At 52.2% G+C, this 21,443-nt stretch overlaps 1 protein-coding gene across 7 annotated transcripts in view; it reads left to right on the plus strand.

Moving 5' to 3' along the window:
* hecw1b (HECT, C2 and WW domain containing E3 ubiquitin protein ligase 1b) overlaps positions 1-20,235 on the plus strand; it is a 45,625-nt gene extending 25,390 nt beyond the window's left edge. For 5 of the 7 annotated variants that reach the window (XM_029253421.1, XM_029253419.1, XM_029253420.1 and 2 more), the window contains exons 10-28: positions 182-283; positions 657-807; positions 3,193-3,311; positions 3,474-3,595; positions 4,317-4,502; positions 5,291-5,425; positions 6,464-6,569; positions 7,488-7,584; positions 7,924-8,007; positions 8,497-8,603; positions 9,458-9,572; positions 10,031-10,144; positions 10,462-10,614; positions 11,886-11,984; positions 14,003-14,132; positions 14,447-14,593; positions 14,692-14,806; positions 15,460-15,658; positions 17,350-20,235. In XM_029253421.1, coding sequence (XP_029109254.1) covers positions 182-283; positions 657-807; positions 3,193-3,311; positions 3,474-3,595; positions 4,317-4,502; positions 5,291-5,425; positions 6,464-6,569; positions 7,488-7,584; positions 7,924-8,007; positions 8,497-8,603; positions 9,458-9,572; positions 10,031-10,144; positions 10,462-10,614; positions 11,886-11,984; positions 14,003-14,132; positions 14,447-14,593; positions 14,692-14,806; positions 15,460-15,658; positions 17,350-17,461 — 2,393 coding nt within the window. In that variant the 3' untranslated portion in view covers positions 17,462-20,235. Of the gene's footprint in view, positions 1-181; positions 284-656; positions 808-3,192; positions 3,312-3,473; positions 3,596-4,316; positions 4,503-5,290; positions 5,426-6,463; positions 6,570-7,487; positions 7,585-7,923; positions 8,008-8,496; positions 8,604-9,457; positions 9,573-10,030; positions 10,145-10,461; positions 10,615-11,615; positions 11,690-11,885; positions 11,985-13,101; positions 13,361-14,002; positions 14,133-14,446; positions 14,594-14,691; positions 14,807-15,459; positions 15,659-17,349 lie in introns of those variants that run through there. The other 2 variants (XM_029253424.1, XM_029253425.1) reach the window with 2 other exon arrangements.
* Positions 20,236-21,443: the final 1,208 nt, after the last annotated feature.

Genomic DNA, 21,443 nt, shown 5'->3' on the forward strand with positions numbered 1-21,443 from the left:
GTCATTGACCTGCACTGTACACGTCCACTGAGGTTCGTTTGTTGTCCTCTACCAGCTGGGGAGGGGCTTCAGCTCTGAGTCCTCCTCTTTGAACCCTCTTTGTTCTGGTGGAACCGTTGCATTTCAGTCATTCTCAGTTCCCGTTTTGGGACTCGACCCCCAACTTTGTTCCTGTTCGTAGGCGATTGCCCCTTGCCCGGCAACCACCCGCCAGTACGCCAGCTCCCAGCTTTGCGACCTGACGCCCACCATTACCCAACTATTGATGAGCCCCTGCCGCCAAGTAAGCTCTCCCACCAAACCATCTTGTGATTATGCCAGTAAAACACCGATTCCATTCCGCTCCCTTCCGTTGCTGCGCTGCAGTTTCTTACCGGCATGAACTGTTCTGCTCCTGCTTTCAGCTGTGTGTATTTTTCTGTGTCTGCTTGAGTCTCTCTCTCTGTATGTTTTGTGTGTCCTGTGACTTCTGCTACCCTCTACGTCTGTCTATGAGGGAGGGGATGGATGGATGTTCATGGCATAACAAAGTGCACAGTCCCCACAGTCCCTGTGTCTTCCCATGTTCCTGCAAACCCCCCGCTTGTGTGTCGCCCTAAAGCGGCGCCTTCACGCCATCAGCCCTGTCGTTGTTCTCTGTCGCCCCACACGGGTAGACTGGGAGGCTCGCATCGACAGCCACGGCCGAGTGTTCTACGTGGACCACGTGAACCGCACCACGACGTGGCAGCGACCCACCACGGCCGCCATGCCGGACGGCATTCACCGCTCCAACTCGGTGCAGCAGATGGAGCAGCTCAATCGAAGGTGAGCCTCTGCACGGGCGTCACCGTCGCTTGAGTCGCGCGGGACATGAAGAGGCCGTGTTGACGGTGCTGCGGGTGGGTGGGGGGACAGTAGGACGTCCTGCTGCCGAAACAAAGTCCACTTCCGAGCAGGTAGAAGGACTTTCGTCCGCGTCGCTGTATGAACGTGGAACGACCAGGCGGCTCTGGTGACACGGCACACATCCTCCCCTACCTGCACCGACGTTAATTTCTGCAGAAAAGTAATTTTTCACGTGATGCCTTTTACTTGGTTACGTTGATTTGTGGTGAATTCCTTCAGCCCTCTTTTTCAGTTCTCCTGTACAGTTTATGACTTTATTTATTTTTTAACTTTCTCCCCTTAAAACAAATCTTGTGACACTGAACCCAGAAGCGACACTTTTCATTGCAAGAGTTTTCTGTGCGTTTCATTGCCGTCGTTTGTTTTATTCCGGAATTTCCTCCTCCTTCCATCAAGTTCAGGAGTCATTGATGTCACGTCCACGCCCACAACACAGGCAACAACACCTGACCCCGCACTAGCTCCTGAGTAATCGCTCACCCTATAAAGACCCTCTTCAGCTCCTGTACCGTTGTGGAATCTCGTTTGGGACAACCGCCCTTCCTCGCGTTACTACACACACTCTTACTCTATTCACGATCTCCGGTTTTTTGACTCCTCGCTTCGTTCTCCGACCACGTCCACGGATCCTCGTTCCTGTCCTGTTCGCCTGTCCCTGGTTTTGAGACCTTCCTTGCCTCTTCCCTCAACTTCTGACGAACAACGCTGAACTGTGTTCCGCGTGACAGTTGAAACTTCAAAATCGAATCAGTTAAAAATATTTTCCTCATATTTTGTGAAGTTCATAAGATTTTGTCTGAATTGTTCTTAAATAGAGTTACTGGGGAAGTTGTTCCTCTTTTGTTAATGTAAGTCTCTTTACCGCGGTAAGAGAAGCGGCCGTTCGTGTTTTGCTGACATGTAAATCACGTTTGAAAAAACTGACAACGTGTTCAGAGTGGAGGTGGTATTTCAATGGTGCGCTACTTTTTGTTGCAACTGCCACTCACAGCGCCTGGACCCTTAGGGGCGTGGGTTCCAATCCCGGATCGCGTCGGTGCAGTCGCAAGTTCTCCCCGCGTTTGTGTGCGTTTCTCCGCGGCCCACAGACGGGTGTGCGTCACTGCGAACTCCTGCTGAGGATTTGGGGGTAAACATTCGTTTCAGAACCGTGTTGTAAAAAGTGCTCAAAGGTGCGTGAAGATGTTTGAACGTTTTGTCGAAGTGTGCAGGTCAGCTTGGAACCGCACTCGTCTGCAGGCTTCGGCTTTTCCCTCACCGAAGAGGCTGGAAAATGCGTGAGTGGCACCGTGCCCTCGTGCCGCATAGAGTAATTTAACGTGTCGTGTGGCGCTCGACACCTTTTCCCACCTTAGTGCCGTGTGACACCACGGCTGTGGTTACGTAGCCTCCTGGAAACGGCTCCGCACCCACACGCACGTGACCTGTCGGTGCCGAAGGAGCTCGGCGTCGCTGCTCGTGATCCTCGTGATCAGCTCTACTTTGGAGACGCTTTGCTCAGCAGGCGATGAGCTCAGAGCGCCGTTTAGCTCCTGGCGCCGAGTTTCTTCTTCCCTCAACGCGCACTCTCAGAGAGCGCTTTGCCTCTGTTACACACACTGCAGTTGAGCGCCGCCAGCACTGCAACCCCACTGGGAGGCTGCGAGAGGTGTTCGGTTCTGCAGTGGCGCTGCGATGTGCTACATGAACCTCTGCGCAGGGATGACTGCGAGGATGACTGGGGGTTACAGGGATCACTGTGAGGATGGCTGTGAGGTGCAGGGATGACCGCGAGAGCACAGCACCTCAACTGACTGAGTAAAGTATTTTCATGGAATGCGACCGACCGTCCCGGGTTTTACCTTTCTTTGCATCCTGAGGGTTGCTTTGCGTTACTTTGTGTTGCTCTGCGTTCCTCCATGTTACTCCCCGTTGCTCCGTGTCACCCGCCGTCACTCTGCTTATGTTCCGCGGTTAAGGGATCCGGACTTGTACCTTAGAGGTTGCGATGCTGGTCAGGGAGGCTGAAGGCGCCGGAATCTCCTTCTCCACTTTTGTCCTGTGCTGCGGAGGAAGCTCCCGACAGGGACCTCGTGGCTCTGCCGTTGTTTTCCTTCCGGATGGTCGTGGCAGGTCCAGGTGGGACGGCCTGTGTTGCTGCAGGGGCGAGGAGCTCCGGGTTCATCATGCTGCACCGAAGCAGCGTCGTCCTCTTCGCCGGAGTCCAGGACGGCGTCAGTACACTCCTCCTTGCGTCCTCCCCTGCGATGCTCCCGCTCCCCATGTGGCTCGTTGAGGACCTTTTTGACCCGAAGCTCCTCTCAGGTACCAGAACATCCAGAGGACCATCGCCACCGAGAGAACGGAAGACGAGGCCGGCAGCCGGAGGGGGGAGCGGATGGTGAACGTGGACGGCGACACTGACGGCCCATCGCTGGCTCACGGTACGTGTGAACGCGTGCAGCTGGGACGCAAACGTACGATGGAGTGCAGCGGGATCCAGAGGCTCTCCTGGCATCATCGCCTGCTCGCCAAGCCCATTTCCCACCAGCAGCACGTGATGTAGCAGACGAACATGACCCTGTGCCGTGTGTGTGTGTGTGTAGAGATGAGGAGGGAAGGATCCTCGTCCCCAGTCAACAGTCAGAAGATCACGTTGTTGCTGCAGTGCCCAGCAGTCAAGTTCATCACCCACCCTGAGTTCTTCACAGTCCTCCATGCCAACTACGTGAGTAGTAGAGTGTACTGGCGATACACTCCACACCTCCATCGAGTGCTGCGCCGATACTCTTCCGCCTACCTGACTACATTTACATTTATTTATGTATCAGACTCTTTTCTCCAAAGCGACGTACAAACACTGTGTGTTCATTACATTAGCAGAAATAGACCCTTAAACGCGTGATTCTAAAGTACAGTCAGTTTGTCTTTTCACCATTTCTCCATCATTCAGCACTTATCATCTGAACTTTATAGAACATGAGCAGTTACACATTACATGAATTGAAGAGATCATGGGAGAAGTGAGTTTTAAGACCCTTCTTCAGTATAGAGAGAGAGAGAGATTCAGCAGTTCCGAGTGAGATGGGGAGGTGGTTCCACAACATCGGAACCAGAACCGAAGACTTTGTGCTTTTGAGTTTGGACCTTTAGTGCCCGGGACCACCAAGCGAGCAGAAGTAGAGGAGCGAAGGGGTCTGCTTGGGGTGTATCGGTTCATCAGCTCTTGTAAATATCTGGGGTCGGTCCAGCTGATGTATCTGTAGCCATAACCAGGGTCTTGAATTTGATCCGGGCAGCTATAGGAAGCCGGTGCAGAGAGCCGAGGGGAGGAGACACGTGGGAACTTTAGGATGTTTGACGTCTTTCTTGCTCGTTCCACGTGTCGCGCTGCCGCTCTGTCCGTGCCCAGGAGCCGATGCGTTCGCTCCGTTCCCCTCTCCCAACAGGGCGCCTACAGGATGTTCACCAACAGCACGTGTCTGAAGCACATGGTGCTGAAGATCCGGCGCGATGCTCGCAGCTTTGAGCGCTACCAGCACAACCGCGACTTGGTCGCCTTCCTCAACAGGTTTGCCGACACGCAGCTGGAGTTGCCCCGCGGCTGGGAAATCAAGAGCGACCAGCAGGGCAAGGTGGGCACGGGGTCTCGGGGTGTCGGGGGGTCGGGGCGTCGAGTGCGCTGGGCTTAGCGAGCAGATGGAGCCTCCCGAAACACCGTGCGTGTTGAGTGTAGAGTGTTTGCCCAGCATTCCTGAGAAGCCCTCGTAACGCCAACTTTCGTGCCTCGGAGATGCACCGAGCCCGTTTTGCGGAGCCCCTGAAAGCCCCTGTTCATGCTGAAATACAAGTTACGTTGCCATCACACAACGTGACGAAACACTTTCCCTTCACTAATGTCCGTCGTACTCTGTGGCTTTTTGAGCACCGCCGGTATCAATGTGCTGTGTGTAGACCTGCACCGTCCCTACGTACACACACACACACACACACACACACACACAGCACACCTGCTGTATTCAGTGCTCACGTGTAAATTGAGCTTTTAATGCAAAAAACAACGCAGCAAAGAGAAAAGAAACGTATGAAAACAAGACAGACGAATTCGCGCTCGGCGAACAAACTGACGCGGTGTTTCACAGCACCTGGCCTCAAGGACTGGACATGGGTTCGATACCCACTCCGTCTGTGGGGAGTTTGCGTGTAATTTATCATTATTTATGCTTTGCTCAATCTGTGGCGTCGATACAAAATGATAATGCTGTTAATAATTTACACACCAGGGTGTGTAACTGGGCAGCCCAGGCTGAACGCGCTGCTCATGGCTGCTGCTCATGGCTGCTGCTCTCTCAGGGTCTCTCCTTAACCACAACGCGCCTGTTCGTCTCGTTTCAAATGACCGTTGGTCGTCTTTCTGCCCCAGTCCTTTTTTGTAGACCACAACAGTCGTGCGACCACCTTCATCGACCCCAGGATCCCTCTGCAGAACGGGCGTCTGCCCAACCACCTCACCCACAGGCAGCACCTGCAGCGACTGCGCAGCTACAGCGCAGGGGAGGTGAGTGGTTCCCTGGTGTGTGTCGCTGTGGTTTTGCGACGGTATCTACAGTACTGTGTTACATGTTCTTTCCCACATACCAGTTGCACTAAATAATAATAGACATTCTTTATTTTGACACTTTCGCGTAGATAAAAGATGCCAGGGTTCTAGCTTAGTCCCTTTCTACACAAGTTGAATTATGAAAATATTAACTTATTTTAAGTCCATATTATTATCTATGGCATTTTCTAACATTTCCACCATTAGCAGAAGGAACGCGGTAAACCATCATTTACCTGCCGAGCCAATAGATGGCAGTAAAGAGCACAGAGACAAAATTGGAGTGAGGGACCAAATTGTTGCCTCTGCAGTGTTTACAGCTCCTGTCTGCTATTTTTGTGTGTGTGTGTGTGTGTGTGTGTGTGTGTGTGTGTGTATCTGAGGTTTTAACCAGGAAATGTAAATGTACTGAGGAATGTCTACATGATTAAGCTTCTATTGACTGTAAGTTCAAGAGCCAGAGTATGAATGTTCTTCTCTCCATACCAGTGGACAGTATGAGCAAACCTGGTAACCTGGGCAACAGCTGAACAACTGGACGGAAAAGTGAACACACGGAACGCTCAGGTGTCCGGGAAGACGTATCTGACGTACCGATTTCCTGCTCAGGCTTTTTAACGGCCGTGCTGTGTGTGGTTAGAGCGTGATGTGGACACTGTGGACAGTGTGGATGGAGGAGGTCCTGCTTGCACAGGGAGGCCAGAGGAGCGGTTCGTGTCCTGCAGACCCGTCGTGTTGCGCGAGCGTCGCATCACTGTAGGCGTGCAGTTGTGCTCCAGCGCCGGCTCTCATAACGCCAGCCTTCCTCACGTGGGCGTCCACTGAAGTGTCCTCAGAGCCCTCGTGGCCTCACACACACACACACACGTGCGCACACTGAACGAATGCCACTGTAATTCTGCTGAGATGGACGACGAGTCTGAGTCCGTTGTGGACGATCGATCCCTAGAGAAGCGGAGCTTGTTGGCCGACGAAGGCTGTCCTTGTCATTGACAGGCATCGGAAGTGTCCCGGAGTCGAGGAGCATCGTTGCTGACAAGGCCCGGGAACAGCTTGGTGACTGCAATACGAAACCAGTACCACCAGGACCAGATGCCTCTTGGTATGTCGCACACGGGTGCACTTTTGGTCCATCTGTCTATCCACTTGTCCACTGTCTGTAGCCGCTTGTCTGGTGAAGGGTCGCAGTGTCAGGGGGCCTGTCCTGGAAGCATAGGGCTCAGGGCAGGGTAGTCCCGGGACAGGGCAGTCACAGGCACATACGTGCGCGTGCACACACGCGCGCACATGGTAAGGGTAATTCAGGGTCACTGGCTCCCCTGAAACATGTCTGCACAAAGATAGGGAAACACCAGAATATTTTGTCTCTTTTCATTTTTATTCTTCGAAGTTTCCATTTACACCACAGTGGCAACACTGGGATACACTGAAGTGCGTTGTTGGAAATGCTGTAGCCCGTCATCCTTCGTCCGAACCCTTGCAAAACACACCAGTGCCCAGTGACCTTTACTGCGGCACTCTTGCGTCCCATCTGTCCCTGCTGGGGGGCTCTGGGCAACACTTCCCGTCTCGCCGTACACTGACTCTGATCCCGCTCATTCACTCGGAAATCGGGAGGCTTTTTGTGGCGCCGCTTCCTGTAGAGTCCGAGGAACCTCCGACCCCCCGCGTTCCCCAAGGTGTCGCGATACAGCTGAACGGCGTGGACATGTGGTCTCGGGGCTGTGAAACCACGAAGCATAAAGGCTCGATTGTTCTTGTACGTTTGCGATCGCAGTAAATCACAGTATCGCTGCTCACTTAGAGGCCTGTAGAGATTCCGTTCCTGAACGTGTCGCTGCAAGAAGGCTAATCAACCAAAGTCGTGCAGCTCATGAGCTGCGATTCTCAGAGGCCATCGTACCCCCCTCCCTCCACCTCCCGGACAGTATCGTTCACTGTGTCCCGATGATCTGATGAGTCATGGTCATAGGAGTTTCTGTTCTCCTCAAACTGCCCTGAATGCTGCCGTTCCCTCCAGCCTACAATGACAAGATCGTGGCCTTCCTGCGTCAGCCCAACATCTTCGAGATGCTTCAGGAGCGACAGCCCAGTCTGGCCAGGAACCATGCTCTAAGGTAGGGGGACAGGATGCCTTCTCCACTGCTGCGCAACGAGATGGTTGTCTGACATCGCTGCGTTGCGCCACGGGACGCGCTGGGCCTCACCGAATGCGTAAAGTTTCCCGGTCCGTGTCCCAAGATGCAGTGGGAACCAGACATTGTTATGCACAAACGTTCTGCCTGGCATGCCTTTGCATGGAAATAAAATTTTAAGCATCACGAATTCCGTCGATCTGCTGTAGCCTTCGATGGCTGTCGGGTGTGCGGCCTTAGCTCTCGCCTGCAAAACGATGAAATCGTTCGGTGAACATCACTGAAAACGTCCCTCACGGTCATCGTTTCCTGCTCTGACAGGGAGAAGGTTCACTACATCAGGACAGAAGGTACCCACGGCGTAGAGAAGCTGTCGTGTGATGCAGATCTGGTCATCCTGTTGAGGTAGGGCTCCTCAGGCGATGAGGCGCTGCTTTGCAAAGTGCGGGGCAATCTCCTGCTCCTGTCCCTGAAGTTGAATGTCAGTAAAGAGGAACATGAGCATGCTTGTTGGGGCAGCTTGGACTCTTCGTAAGAGGCTTCTCCAGAAACACTGAAGATGCTGGCGCCGGGGTTGTGTGGAGAGCCGGGAAATGGACTGTTTGGCCTCATTTTACCTTGATTGAGGGAACCTCTCTGGGTTTCTGCTGGATCACCATACTTTGAAACCAAAGCAGACAACAAAAGCAGATATCAGTAACCTTTGTTCTGTATGGTAAATGGTGTCACACACTGATGTGGTCTGCGGTGCGCTCTCTTCTCTGTAGGTCCCTAGAATATATGGAGCCTCATTAGACCAGTAGGTCACTCATGGTGTGCAGTTGTTGATGTGCAGCTGACATGTCTTCTGCTTCCTCTCACCACTCTGAGGTCTTTCGTAACTTGTCTCCCCAGCCTGTTTGAGGAAGAGATCATGTCCTATGTCCCTCCCCATTCCTTCCACCCTGGGTTCAGCTTCTCGCCACGATGCTCACCGGGATCCTCCCCCCAGAACTCTCCGGGTGAGTATCAACGTGGCACCCCAACTGATGGCCCTTCTACGCGAGCTGTCGTGGAGACAAACGGTAGAGAGGACCGTGACTTTGAATTTCACCAAAAGACCCTATGGGTGAAATGTGCTATTAGTCAAAAGTTTGAGAACATCTGAGCAGTGCGGGCAATACATGTATCGTGCCAGCTAGACAGAAGAGTGACAGCAAAGCAATCCAGTGTCATCCATGTGTGGGAAGTGCTGCACAAGAGTCATTTCCAGCATTTTGAATGTCCTGGAAGCTGGCGGCACAGTGGTTTGAAGGACCCAGGTTTGAATTCCATCCTTCTACAGTAGTACCCTGAGCAAGGCGGTAATCATGAATCGCAGCAGTAAAACTCCTCCAGCTGTATAAGTCATTGTCAGCTGCTTTGGAGGAAGGCATCAGATGGACAAGGAATAACATAACCAAATGGCTTATGGAAAAAAAGAAAAGGGAAAGAAAAAACACCTAGTTGTGTACTCAAACTTTTGACTGGTATCATACAGAGGACCTGAGGTGTATGTCTCCTGAACCCCATGTGGCCGAGGGCGGAACGCTGCTCTTATACCAGAAGGGAACTATCCCGTGGCGACATTATTATTGTCCGAGATGCTCTTTGCTCTCGCGAGTCTGGTTTGTCTGCTTGCTTTTCGTCCGCTCTGTCGTTTGCTCTGTCACTGAGCTCAGCAGCCTGCTGTCCTTCCCTCCGTATTGTGGAACCGCTCGCTGAGCTGCTGCGGAGACCCACGAACATGGGAAGGACAGAAAGTCCGCTGTGTGTGTCTGTGTGTGTGTGTGTTGGCGGTACATGTGGCTAACAGTGTCGTTGCCCGTCTGCGCAGGACTGCAGAGGGCCCGCGCGCCCGCGCCCTACCGGCGAGACTTTGAAGCCAAACTACGCAACTTCTACAGGAAGCTGGAGGCCAAGGGCTACGGTCAGGGGCCTGGGAAAATCAAGTAAAGCCCGTCGCGAAACCGCTAACCATTCTGGAGACGCCTTAGTCTCCGTAACAGTTGGGGCGCTGTGTTCCGGCTCCAGGACTGCAGCTCGAGTACCGAACGGATCCTGCCGTTGCAGCGTTTTGCAGCTACGGTTCGGGCTGTAAACAGTGTGTGGCCGCGCTCTGGTCGGCTCCTAACAGGTTCACCGTAGGTCAACGTTGCACGCACCTCATTACAGAAAAGGCGAAGCTCATCGTCACCCGGCTCGACGTTTGGTGACGGTTCGGCCGTCGCTCCCAGTTACAGCTGAAATAGCGTGAAATAGCGTGGCGCAGTCTTGCCTCCGTGTGTCACCACGAAGGAGGCCGCAGACTTTGTTACCCGTCTGCGATCCAATGGAGGAGCTGGGGGGGCGGGGCGGGGGTTCAAGGCTGTCTCTCGCTCACTGCTGCCCCGACCCCTCTGCTTTCTAGGCTCATCATTAGACGGGACCATCTGCTGGAGGGCACCTTCAACCAGGTGATGGCCTACTCCCGCAAGGAGCTGCAGAGGAACAAGCTGTATATCACCTTTGTGGGGGAGGAAGGGTGCGTGTCCACCGCGAAAACAAACACGTGTCAAATGCAAACGCACTTTGGCTTTTGCTTTTCTGCTTTCTGTTCTGCGTGCTCACACCATCGCAAGGTCTGCAGTAACTCTCCGCTACCCTTCACCCTGTGGGTCTGTGTACAGTGGACGTGTGGCATTTCCGGCTCTCCATAAACGGCAGTGAAGAAATTCGCTACGCTTGCGGACGGGTCGCTCGCCCGCCTGTCACACGCCACCCCGGCGTAACTGTCTTTTGCCACTTTCGGGACCAGTTTGCCGTTTCAACTCGTCAAACTCTTGGTGTCCATCTCCACAGCCTGGACTACAGTGGCCCGTCCCGGGAGTTCTTCTTCCTGCTATCCCAGGAGCTCTTCAACCCCTACTATGGCCTCTTCGAGTACTCGGCCAACGACACGTACACGGTGCAGATCAGCCCCATGTCCGCCTTCGTGGAGAACCATCTGGAATGGTGAGGGCCTTCCGTTGTGCGCTCTGCCATCCACGAGCGTTTCTCCTGCCTCCTGCAGGCTGAACACTCTTGTGTGCAGCAGGTTTGAGCACCTGGGTGTCCAAGACAACTTACACTGTTAGGTTTGTACACAAACCCCCTTAAGAGTTATTGACTCAATTATACGGATATCTTACTGGGGCATTTCAGGGTAAGAGTCACTTGTTCAAGTCAGGGTCACAGCAGTTCAGATCCCATCCCAGAAGCATGGGGTGTTTCTGATGAACACTCACAGCAGCAGAGAAATGCCTGTTCGTGTCTGGCTGCAAATGAGTTCAATACAAAGCAAATATACTATGAGCCATTTGTCTCAGGGGCAGCTGGTAGCACTTAGAGCTGCTGCTGTTGGACAAATGTTGTAGGTTTGAATCCCACCTCCAGCTTGTTCAAGGGTACGACAGCTGAGGGTGAGATTCGAATATCTGACCTTTGGGTCCAGGCAGCAGTTCTAACCCCTACACTGCTAGCATTCATTTGCACACTCACACTGAAACATTTGTCCAGTACATACAGTATTTCATAAAAACAAGTCAAATCACATTGTTTTTTATTTCTTGACTGTCTTCCTGTGACTGACCATTAAACTTAGGCAACTTTAATGAACTTTTATTATTAATGAAGGAGATGAGTAGAGACATATTACTACTGGATGATTTGAGAACATTTTTTATATTCATTTAAAAAAATTTTTTAAAAAATGTTAATATAGCATGCCCTGCAATACACCTGTGTCGGGTGTATCCGGCCTCATAACCTCTGTTTCTGCGATAGGCTCTGAATCACCGTAGCCCTGACTTGGACAAGGGGTTACTGATGAGGAAAAAGTGAATGTGTCAAAGCATAAATAATTATGTGGCGACAGATAATCAAGTAATTGCTGATGTTATGTAGCCCCATCATACTGGGGGGTGGGTCACAGAGGTTAGCAGAGCCCCCCTCAGCAAAATATCGGTGTCTTGCAGGTCATCCTTGGGTCGTTGGTGCATCAGCGAGATCTGAATGGCTGAAGCTGATGGACAAGGGTCAGGGGTAGGAGGTCAGGTAGTCAGGGAGCCCATAGTAGAGGTGTACTACTGGCTGCATGATAGCACTGAAGAAGTTAGGAGGCCACACTTAGCAAGGCACAGCGGGAAGGCCACATAGAATCTGCTGCTTAGGGCTCATGGTTGTTGGGTGGTGTTGGTTCAGTGAATGTGGGTCAACTGAGCTCCCTGTGTGGTCGTGTCGCCTAGGTTTCGCTTTAGCGGGCGCATCCTGGGCTTGGCACTGATCCACCAGTACCTGTTGGATGCCTTCTTCACTCGACCCTTCTACAAAGCTCTGCTCAGGCTGTAAGTGTTCCTCCACCACCTTCTACACCTGCACAATCAGCACCCCAAACAAAGCAAAGGATGGTGCCCATAATCAGTCCAGTTGAACGTCCCTCTCAGATATTTCTAGGAGAAACATAAAGCCAAGATGGATCGTTTCAGTTGCACCTAAGAACTAGCAGGCTTTTTAACCCTTGGAGACTAATGCCCCCCAAACAGTGGCATAATAATTATTGTGGGGTGAATTTTAGAGCTCCGGATGCAAGTTAAATAGGTTTAATTGAAAATGCACAATGGTGAAAATTCTGAGTTATAGTGCATGAACATTTACACATTACATGGATTTAAGAGATTATGGGCAAACTGAGTCTGGAAGAGATGAGTTTTAGACCATTTTTAAATGTGGACAGAGATTCAGCAGTTCTGAGAGAGAGGAGGAGGTTATTCCACTACATTGGAGCCAGATCCAAGAGCCTTCATGCTTTTGCTTTTCAACCTTTCATGTGTGGGACCACCAAGCAGGCAGAGGTGGAGAAGTGTAGCAGTCTGGTTGGGATATAGCAGATGATCAAGACCTGTAAATAGCTGGGAGCAGTTCTGTTGATGCACTTGTAGGCAATAACCAGGGTCTTAAATTTGATCTGGGCAGCTATAGGAAGCCAGTGCGGAGAAATGAGTAGAGGAGATACATGCGAACGTTTCAGCAAGTCCAACACAACTCGGGCAGCAGCAGCGTTCTGTATCAACTGTAGAGGTTTGATGGCAGTAGCAGGAAGGCCAGATAAGAGAGAGTTGCAATATCCAAACGGGATGTCACCATGGCCTGGACGAGTAGTTGGGCAGAGTCAGCTGTAAGTTAAGGACAGATCCTTCGGATGTTGTGCGGGATGAATCTGCAGGTCTGGGTTGTGGCTTCGATGTGCAAGAAGAACATAAACTTGAGTCAATCATCACTCCAGACTCTTAGCCGAGGAGGTCGACAAAATGAGTGAATATAGACTGTGACAGGAGGACAGACCAGCTGGGAGGTGTAGGATCTCAGTTTTGGAGAGATTGATTTAGAGGTGGTGATCACACATCCATGCAGAGATGTCCGACAGGCAGGCAGCAATGCGAACGGAAATATCTGATGCTCCAGGTGGAAAGGAGAGGAAGAGCTGGGAATTATCAGCGCAGCGGTAATACTTGAACCGATGGGAGGCTAATGACTGGGCCGAGGGAGGAGATGTAGATGGAGAAGAGAAGAGGACCCAGTACCGCGCCCTGCGGGACACCAGTTAAGAGGGGTAGAGGAGAAGAACGAGAGCTCTACCAGACTGCTTGGTAGAATCTGTCAGACTGGTAGGACTCAAACCATCTTAGTGCCTCTCCTTTGATCCCAAGCTGACTAAGAGAGGAGAGTAGAAGCTGGTGGTTGACAGTGTCTAATGCTGCAGACAGATGGAGGAGGATGAGAACCGAGGAGATGGAGGCAGCTCTAGCCGACTGGAGAGCATCAGACACCGCCAGGAGCACTGTTTCGGTGGAATGTCCAGCTTTCCAGCTGAATCCAGACTGATATCTGTCAAGGATATGGTTCTGGGTGAGGAATTCAGACAGTTGATCACAGGTTGCCCGTTCCACAGTTTTTGACAGAAAAGGGATGAGGGAGACTGGTCTATAGTTTTGGACTGAGTTTGGGATCCAAGGAGGGTTTCTTTACCAGAGGTGAAATGAGGGCAGCTTTGAAGGCAGATGGGAAGCAATCAGAGGAGAGCGAGGAGTTGATGATCTTGGAGATGAAGGTGGCGAGTTGCGGGGAGATGGTCTGTAGGACTGTCAATATCAGTCTGTAAGACCAATGACAGTAGCAGTCTGTAGAACTGTAATTTGTTGCAGTAATACATTTTAATTTAATGCTCAGAACGTTCTAGAAATGGAACTCATCCAATGTGGACTTGCATGGGTTATAATTTCAAAGGCCCTAGCATAGCCTAACAGGGCACGTAGAGCTCAGACCGGTAGCACCGCTGTGCTCAATGAAGGCATTAACGTCACAGAGCCACTGACCTGAGTGACCTGGAGTACCTGGACGAAGAGTTCCACCAGAGCTTACAGTGGATGAAGGACAATGACATTACGGACATCCTGGACCTCACCTTCACTGTCAACGAAGAGGTCTTTGGTCAGGTGAGTGACAGCGTGCAGAGTCTCCAAACCAATGTGGTTTTTTTAATTGTGACAGAAATGAAACGGGACGATCGTACGGCAATTGTATGGTAATTGTAGGGTAATCCCACACTACACTGGACATTTACCTCGTCCGAGTGTCTGTTTCCGCAAGAAGCTGTTCTTAGACAATAAATTGTTGAATTTTCACTCATGGAGCAACTGCATTTCCTCCTGGCAAGTCATGGAAATATACTTTAATGTCTGTCATGGCACCCTGAAGGTCAGGGTTCGAGTTCCTGCCCTGAGGCCCTTATGTCTTTTCTCGTGGACAGGTCACGGAGCGGGAACTGAAATCGGGCGGGGCCAACGTCCAGGTGACGGAAAAGAACAAGAAAGAGTACATTGAGCGCATGGTCAAGTGGAGGGTGGAGCGAGGCGTGGTGCAGCAAACCGAGGCTTTGGTTCGAGGCTTCTACGAGGTCTGCGCTGGGGCTCGAGGCTGGCGGCGGGTGTGGGGACAGCGGTGTCTTACAGCAGCGATGAGTGCCGTGTGACGCTTCCCTCCATCTTGTCCAAGGTGGTGGACTCGCGCCTCGTGTCGGTGTTCGATGCCCGGGAGCTGGAGCTGGTCATTGCTGGGACGGCAGAGATCGACCTCAACGACTGGAGGAACAATACAGAATACAGGGGAGGTCAGTGGATGTGAGCCCACCCTCCACTACCTGGAGCGCCGTTTTTAAAGATGCGAAGGCACGGTCAACCACGCTCGCTCAAGAGGCCGTGGTTAGCAGATGGCTACGGGTTGTCCTCTGCCCCTCCAGTGCGGTGAAAATATCAAAAGCAGGCCACCGTGACCGTGCTTACGGATCCTTTCGAGGAGTTCCCTTGCTCTTGGTTTGTTGTCTCTAGTTTTGGCAGGTGACCCCATGTGTGGTGTTGTCCAGGAGCTCTAAAGCACCGCTCGCCGCCGTCTCGTGTTGCCCGTGTTACCGCTAACGCTCTAAAGCCCCTCTTGTGAGACTCACCCCGTGCCTCTGCACCGTGTCCAGCAAAGACGGGCAAAAAACGTAGTGAAACGTTTCCCAACGAGTAGCTAAGTAAAGTGGCGTCCCGGGGCACTCCTCGCAGCTGACCGCCGGGCACCTTCCGCGTTCACCCGGTGCCGCTCGGAGCCCGAGTCCCACCGCCGACGCCGTCCGTTTGCCCTGTTCACGCGCTCAGGTGGAAGGCGGACGGCCGGCGGAGCCGCACGCGTCGACTCTTCGGTGTCTTTTGTTGTACTTACCTCCCGCCTTGAGCCGCCACCTTTTCCCGTTGCCTCACTGCGTTTCCACCCCCGCTCCAGGGTACCACGACGGGCACATTGTGGTGCGCTGGTTCTGGGGCGCCGTGGAGCGCTTCAACAACGAGCAGCGGCTGCGGCTCCTGCAGTTCGTCACAGGCACCTCGAGCGTGCCCTACGAGGGCTTCGGCGCCCTGCGCGGGAGCAACGGTCTGCGCAGGTTCTGCATCGAGAAGTGGGGCAAGATCACCTCCCTGCCCAGGTAGGCGCGGCACAGCTGCGGCGAGAGCCTCCGGTCTGAACATCTTCATTTAGTGCCAAGAGTGTGCGGTAGTGATCGGGGCCACCAGAAGGATCTCGGTTTGAATCCCACTTCTGCCGCAGGTGCCTTGAGCACATACTTAGTGCAGCTCATGTTTCACTTCATCTACCAGCTGTGCCAGTAAGAGTCGTACAGACGTACCATCGAAAGCCCCCTTGTAAATAGAGGTTGTTGTTAATACGAATATGTACAGTATGTTACATCTCCAGCATGGAGCACTGAAAAAGTGCAGCAGGTTTTGAGAGCCCTACAAGTGAAGTGAGATGCTACAGTGTTTGAGTGCAGTGGGTCTAATCCCAGGATGTGAACCCACAATGTGTAACACTGATACCATGGAAGGCCTCAGAAGTTAATATCCACCCTGAACACTGATAATGCAACTTGTGTGAACAATTAATAACATTCACGTTACATTCATCTGACATCGTTCTCCAAAGTGACTCACAATGTTAAGGTATTTACAACTATTTACCCATTTATACAGCTGGGTAGTTGTACTGGAGCAATTTAGGGTAAGTACCCTGCTCAAGGGTACTACAGCTGGAGGTGGGCATTGAACCTGTGGGTCCAAGGGCATCAGCACTAACCACTACACTACCAGCTGTCCCCATCATTTAATAAGTTATAATAGCTGAGCAGTGCAAGGCACTGTGTTCAGGTTGCAGTCTCCCGTAGAGGCATGGGTTCGAATCCCTTTATACCTGACAAAATTTCATATTTCCTTCTTTTGGCTTATAGGTGGCATAGTGGTGAGAGCTGCTGCCCTTGGACTCAGAGGTCACAGGTTTGAATCCAAGCCCCAGTTGTAGTACCCTTGAGCAGGGTACTTACCCTGAATTGCCCCAGTAAAATTACCCAGCTGTACAGTATATGGGTAAATAATTGCAGGTAGATTAACACTAAGTCACTTAGAGAAAATCATGAGATACATGAATAAATGTAACTGGTCAGTGATCTGCATGGATGGTTAATGTTTTACATGAACTGTAGAGCATTTGAGAGAAACGTGTACGTGCTCCCACTTTACAAAAGCAATGTAAAGGTAAATGGGTTAAATCGTGGTGTCCCCGGTGTACTATCTGGAGTAAAGGGAGAAGAATTACCTCCTCCTTCAAAGAAGCCGCAACAGGGTGGTTAGTTGTGCTGAGCTGCCAACAAACACGCATCAGTGAGCAGGTCGGCCGGGAAGCACCGCGGTAGAGCAGCCAGATGTGTCCCGTGTCTTGAGGACAGAGTGTAACGGCAGACGCTGGAAGTGGACGACCGGTATCTCGGAGACACTGACAGCGGGGGTGAGGGTCGCGCAGGGATGCGAGCGCCATGAGCACAGCAGCAGGGACTCTCACCGAGCTGTACATTCAGCTTCGGTCCTCAAGAAACGTAAAGTGTTTCTCATTTCGTCGCATCGCTCGTCATTTCGATGACAGCAAACCGCAGCTTCCGAGCTGCCAACTCTCGCCGCTTTCCCACACGAGTGCTTTGCGTGAGTAGCTGAGTCAAGTACAGCAGCAGACCCTCTCCAAGGACTTGGACCAGGCAACTGCAAAGTTAGAGGTGACCCCCGACTCCTCCCAGACCCCTGTTTCCCTGTGCCGTGTCCTGAGGCCGTTCTGCATTGTGCTGTGTTTCAGGGCACACACCTGTTTCAACCGGCTGGATCTGCCCCCGTACCCCTCGTACACGATGCTGTATGAGAAGATGCTGATCGCCGTCGAAGAAACCAGCACCTTCGGCTTGGAATGAGGTTCCCGCTTGGTGACTGTAGGCAGAGACCTTCTTTTCAGACGAGAGTACGTTTTCAGCAGAAGCATTGTGTTTTTTACTGTCTATTTCTGGGGGAAAAAGAAAAGAGGGAAAAAAGGAAAAAAAAAAAAAAACTGCATGTGTGACTCACCTGATGTAACGCACTGTCTCTGGAGGCTTTGCACAAACCGAGACGTATGCAATGGCTGAGACGAGGCTCCAGCCGACTGCGCGCGCCGCCATCGCGCCACCCGCCTCCGCTCCGCTCCACCCGCGAGGCCACGGGCTGCTGCTATGCACCGCGACGCACTCCCCTGTGCCCTGAGCGAGGCTCATGTGGACACAGGAAGTGACGTCAAGGGAGACAAGTCAGTGGTGAATTTCACGATGGCTGCAGAAGAGCTTTCAATGTCCACGTTCCAAACAAGAGAGACGTTTTGTTCTGTGCCTCTCTCTCTCTTCCCCTCTCTCTCTCTCTCTCTCTCTCCCCCTCCTCTCTCTCCCTCCTCTCTCTCTCTCTCTCTCTCGCTCTCCCGCACAGGGAATGGATGCTTTTATACGTCATTCCAGGCTTGTTTTACATTCCTCGGAAAGTTGGGCTGGGTGGAAGAAGAAAGGTTATTGCAGCTGATTTAAGAAGAAAAGGGAGAAAAGCAGTTGGTTATCAGGGACACAGTGGCTCGTTCTGAGGACAGCATTGTCCACCCGTCGTTCTCGTCGCTTTGGCTCGGTGACATTTTGGTGGGCGGAGCCTTCAAAGAGTCCCGGTGCCCGTGAACACGTGTGGATATGAGCGAAGAAATATGTGCGTGAACAGCAGTCCTCCGGTCGAAGGCTGGAACCCGAAGCCTTGAGAAGGACTCTGTGACCAAGCACGAGGACTGTGGACGACACGCCTTACCGTCCGCGCCGAGCACGATGCCGGGCGACGCGCTAGAAGCATGTCGCTCGGCTCAGGATCGAAAGGACAACGCAAGGAAATGGCCTCATTCCATCCGTTCTTGCACGCGACTCGGTTGATTACGGAGATGAACGCGAAAGTTCGTCTCTTTGCGTTCGGTGCCGTGTTGGACTCGGCGGATCGGAGCCGAGGAGCTTTGCCAGCACGCGTCTCCCGTCGCAAAGCGGGGCTCTGCATGTGAGGCCCGTGCGGCTGAGGAAAGGTGCGTTTCTTCATTGCGTCGAACGCACTTGGAGCCGAAATGGGATGTTGAGTTTCATGAAGATTGTTTACAAACTTTCCTAGAATGTAGGTCATTGTCAGTGATTTTTAAAAGTCTCTTCTGGTTTAGTTTCTTTATGGAAGGATGCAAAATCACCCCCCCGACACACACACACACACACACACACACACACACACACACACACACAACCAGAGTCTGTGCCACTGTCCCACTGACCACATGCACCGGCCAATGAAATCACCAGGCTCTTTCACTGGAATGTGATTTACACTCCTGTTACACACAATGTGTCTCACAGCTGACTCTTTCACGAAGCAAATTTTAGCGACGACGTCCACCTGCGGGTCACGTGTCCTCCGAGGAGCGGTGGAGGAGGAGGAGGAGCGGTCTGGAAAAAGAAACTTTCCTGAGCGCTGCAGAAGGAACCCGTTTCCAGCTCTGCTCAAGTGTCCGATGCCTGATGCCGTTGGTTTCCACCTGCGTTTTGTACCCCCCCCCCCGTTCAGGTCATTGAGTGTCATACGCACTCATCGTCTGCTCTACGGCCAAGACCTTCTTCACGTTTCTCGTTTCACAAACTCATTTTTCTATTTATCGTAAAGAATTCCGCTGTCAGAGATCAGTCGCTCTTGACGCTGTCAGGGTTCATCTCAGTTGTTCCCCCCGGTGTACCGAACACCTGCTATGTCCGTACTGAAAGACGTGGTCTTCGTAAATCGGAGGTCATCTGCCGCTCATCGTGCATCGCGACGTTCATGTTGGAAACCTATGATTTGTGCTGACTTTCCTCACTGGAAGGTGATCGTCTCCTCTTGTGCGGAAAGTGCATTTATGATTGATAACTGACAGTTAAGAATAATGTAAAATGCCAAATATGTGGTAGGCATTTATAATATTAAGTAATATATATTTCTTAATGCCAATGTTATATCAAAAGTATTTACCCATTTATATAAAATCTATGTATTAAAATGTAATGTGAATGAATTCAGGCAAAGAAATTAAATTATGTTAAAGTTTAAATGGAAAGAAATCAATAAAAATCATAGTGGCTGCTGTAAAATGGGTTTGAATAGTGCTGTAATTTAAGCACAGATTTAAAACCCATTTAATATAATTCCAAAAAAAAATCATCCCTTAAGAATAAAGGAGAGAAGAAGCTGGAAGGCCGGCCTGCCCCCCCCATAGGTGTTTCTGTGTTCCACGTGTGTTGGTGCGCGGAAGGTGAGCCCACCTGCCCCGCTACGTGCGCTCTTTGGCTCAGCACCACCTACTCGCCCTTCCTGTCTTCCTGTGTTCTGAGCTGCTGCCGCCTCCACTTGCGGTCTTGGCGGTCGCCGCCGCGCTCATGCGGGAGCCTTCCGTTGGAACGATGGGTCGCTCGATTCTCAGGCTGCGCTTTCTATCCGGTCATATCACTGTAGACGAATGTCAATAAACAATCATTTTGTACCGTATCGCTGCCTCTGACACCTTTCTTCGCTTCGCTCGCTGTGCTCATGTACTCCGAAAAACACTGCATCGCAGAAATTTGGCATTATTATCGCAAATGAGGGGGCACGGTGGCGCAGTGGGTTGGACCGGGTCCTGCTCTCCGGTGGGTCTGGGGTTCGAGTCCCGCTTGGGGTGCCTTGCGACGGACTGGCGTCCCGTCCCCGGTGCGTCCCCTCCCCTTCCGGCCTTACGCCCTGTGTTACCGGGTGGGCTCCGGTTCCTCGCGACCCCGTATGGGACAAGCGGTTCAGACGATGTGTGCGTGTCTGTGTGTGTTTCAAATGATGTGTCAAGCGACTTCTTCCGATGTTTCGGGCCACATAACCAACTCTTACGTGCAGTTGTATATATGCGTGCGTCTGTGTACTCCTGCTTGTCGATTCGAACACCAAGTGGGATGCTGGTTAAGGTCTGTTCTCCGAAGACGCTTCTCCGCTCCAGCCTCCTCCGTCAAGGTGGCCGACTGTTCCGCCGAAGGGCCCGGCTCTCGAACGATTCCGTTCAAAACCTTTTTTCTGAAAAAGGACGGCGACGAGCCTCCTGCGCCAGTAGGGTGCGTGTCGAGTCCTCGCACCCGGGACGTACAGCCCTTCGCCAAGTGTCATTGTGTGCATAATTAAGTATTGCTATAATTACTTATTAATGATTAACGGCTGCATATTAAATGTAAATATTCAGGTATTCGTCACCAGCTGACAGGAGCTGCGTCCCTTCATTTCGCTGCCTTCGCATTTCTTCGTTTAGCGGATGCTTTTCTCCCAAGCGACTTAGAGCGTTAACGTACCTGCAGTTTTTTAACCATTAACACAACCGGGTGATTTTACTGTAGTAATGTAGAGTACTTACCTTGTTCGGGGGTACCACAACTGGAGGCGGGATTCGAACCTGCGACCTCTGGGTCCAAAAACATCAGCTCTAACCACTGCTACGGAGCTCTGCTGCACGTGGACGCCCTCTTAGTAATCGGCGATGTGTGTGACCGTGTGTCGGATTCCACAGGTTACCACGAACCCGAAAGGCCCCGTGACGCCGCTCAGCCCAGGTCGGAGCAGAAGGCACGGATTGGTGGTGCCGCTGCTGTGCGCGTGTGCGTGTGCGTGTGCGCGTGCGTGTGCGCGCGGCCCACAGCGCAGCCGGAGGGAAAATATTTGACCGGCGCGTGGTGGTGCGAGACGAGGCTTTTACGCAGAATAAGGCTCAACGGCTGATGAGGCAGATCCTCGAGGGCGTCGTGCACCTGGAGCTCAAAGTTCCCTGGCGCACGTCCGTCCCGCGAGGGTGCGAGAGCTCGATGCCGCGGGCCA

Source organism: Scleropages formosus, chromosome 7 (genome assembly GCF_900964775.1).
Source record: "Scleropages formosus chromosome 7, fSclFor1.1, whole genome shotgun sequence".
NCBI lineage: Eukaryota > Metazoa > Chordata > Actinopteri > Osteoglossiformes > Osteoglossidae > Scleropages > Scleropages formosus.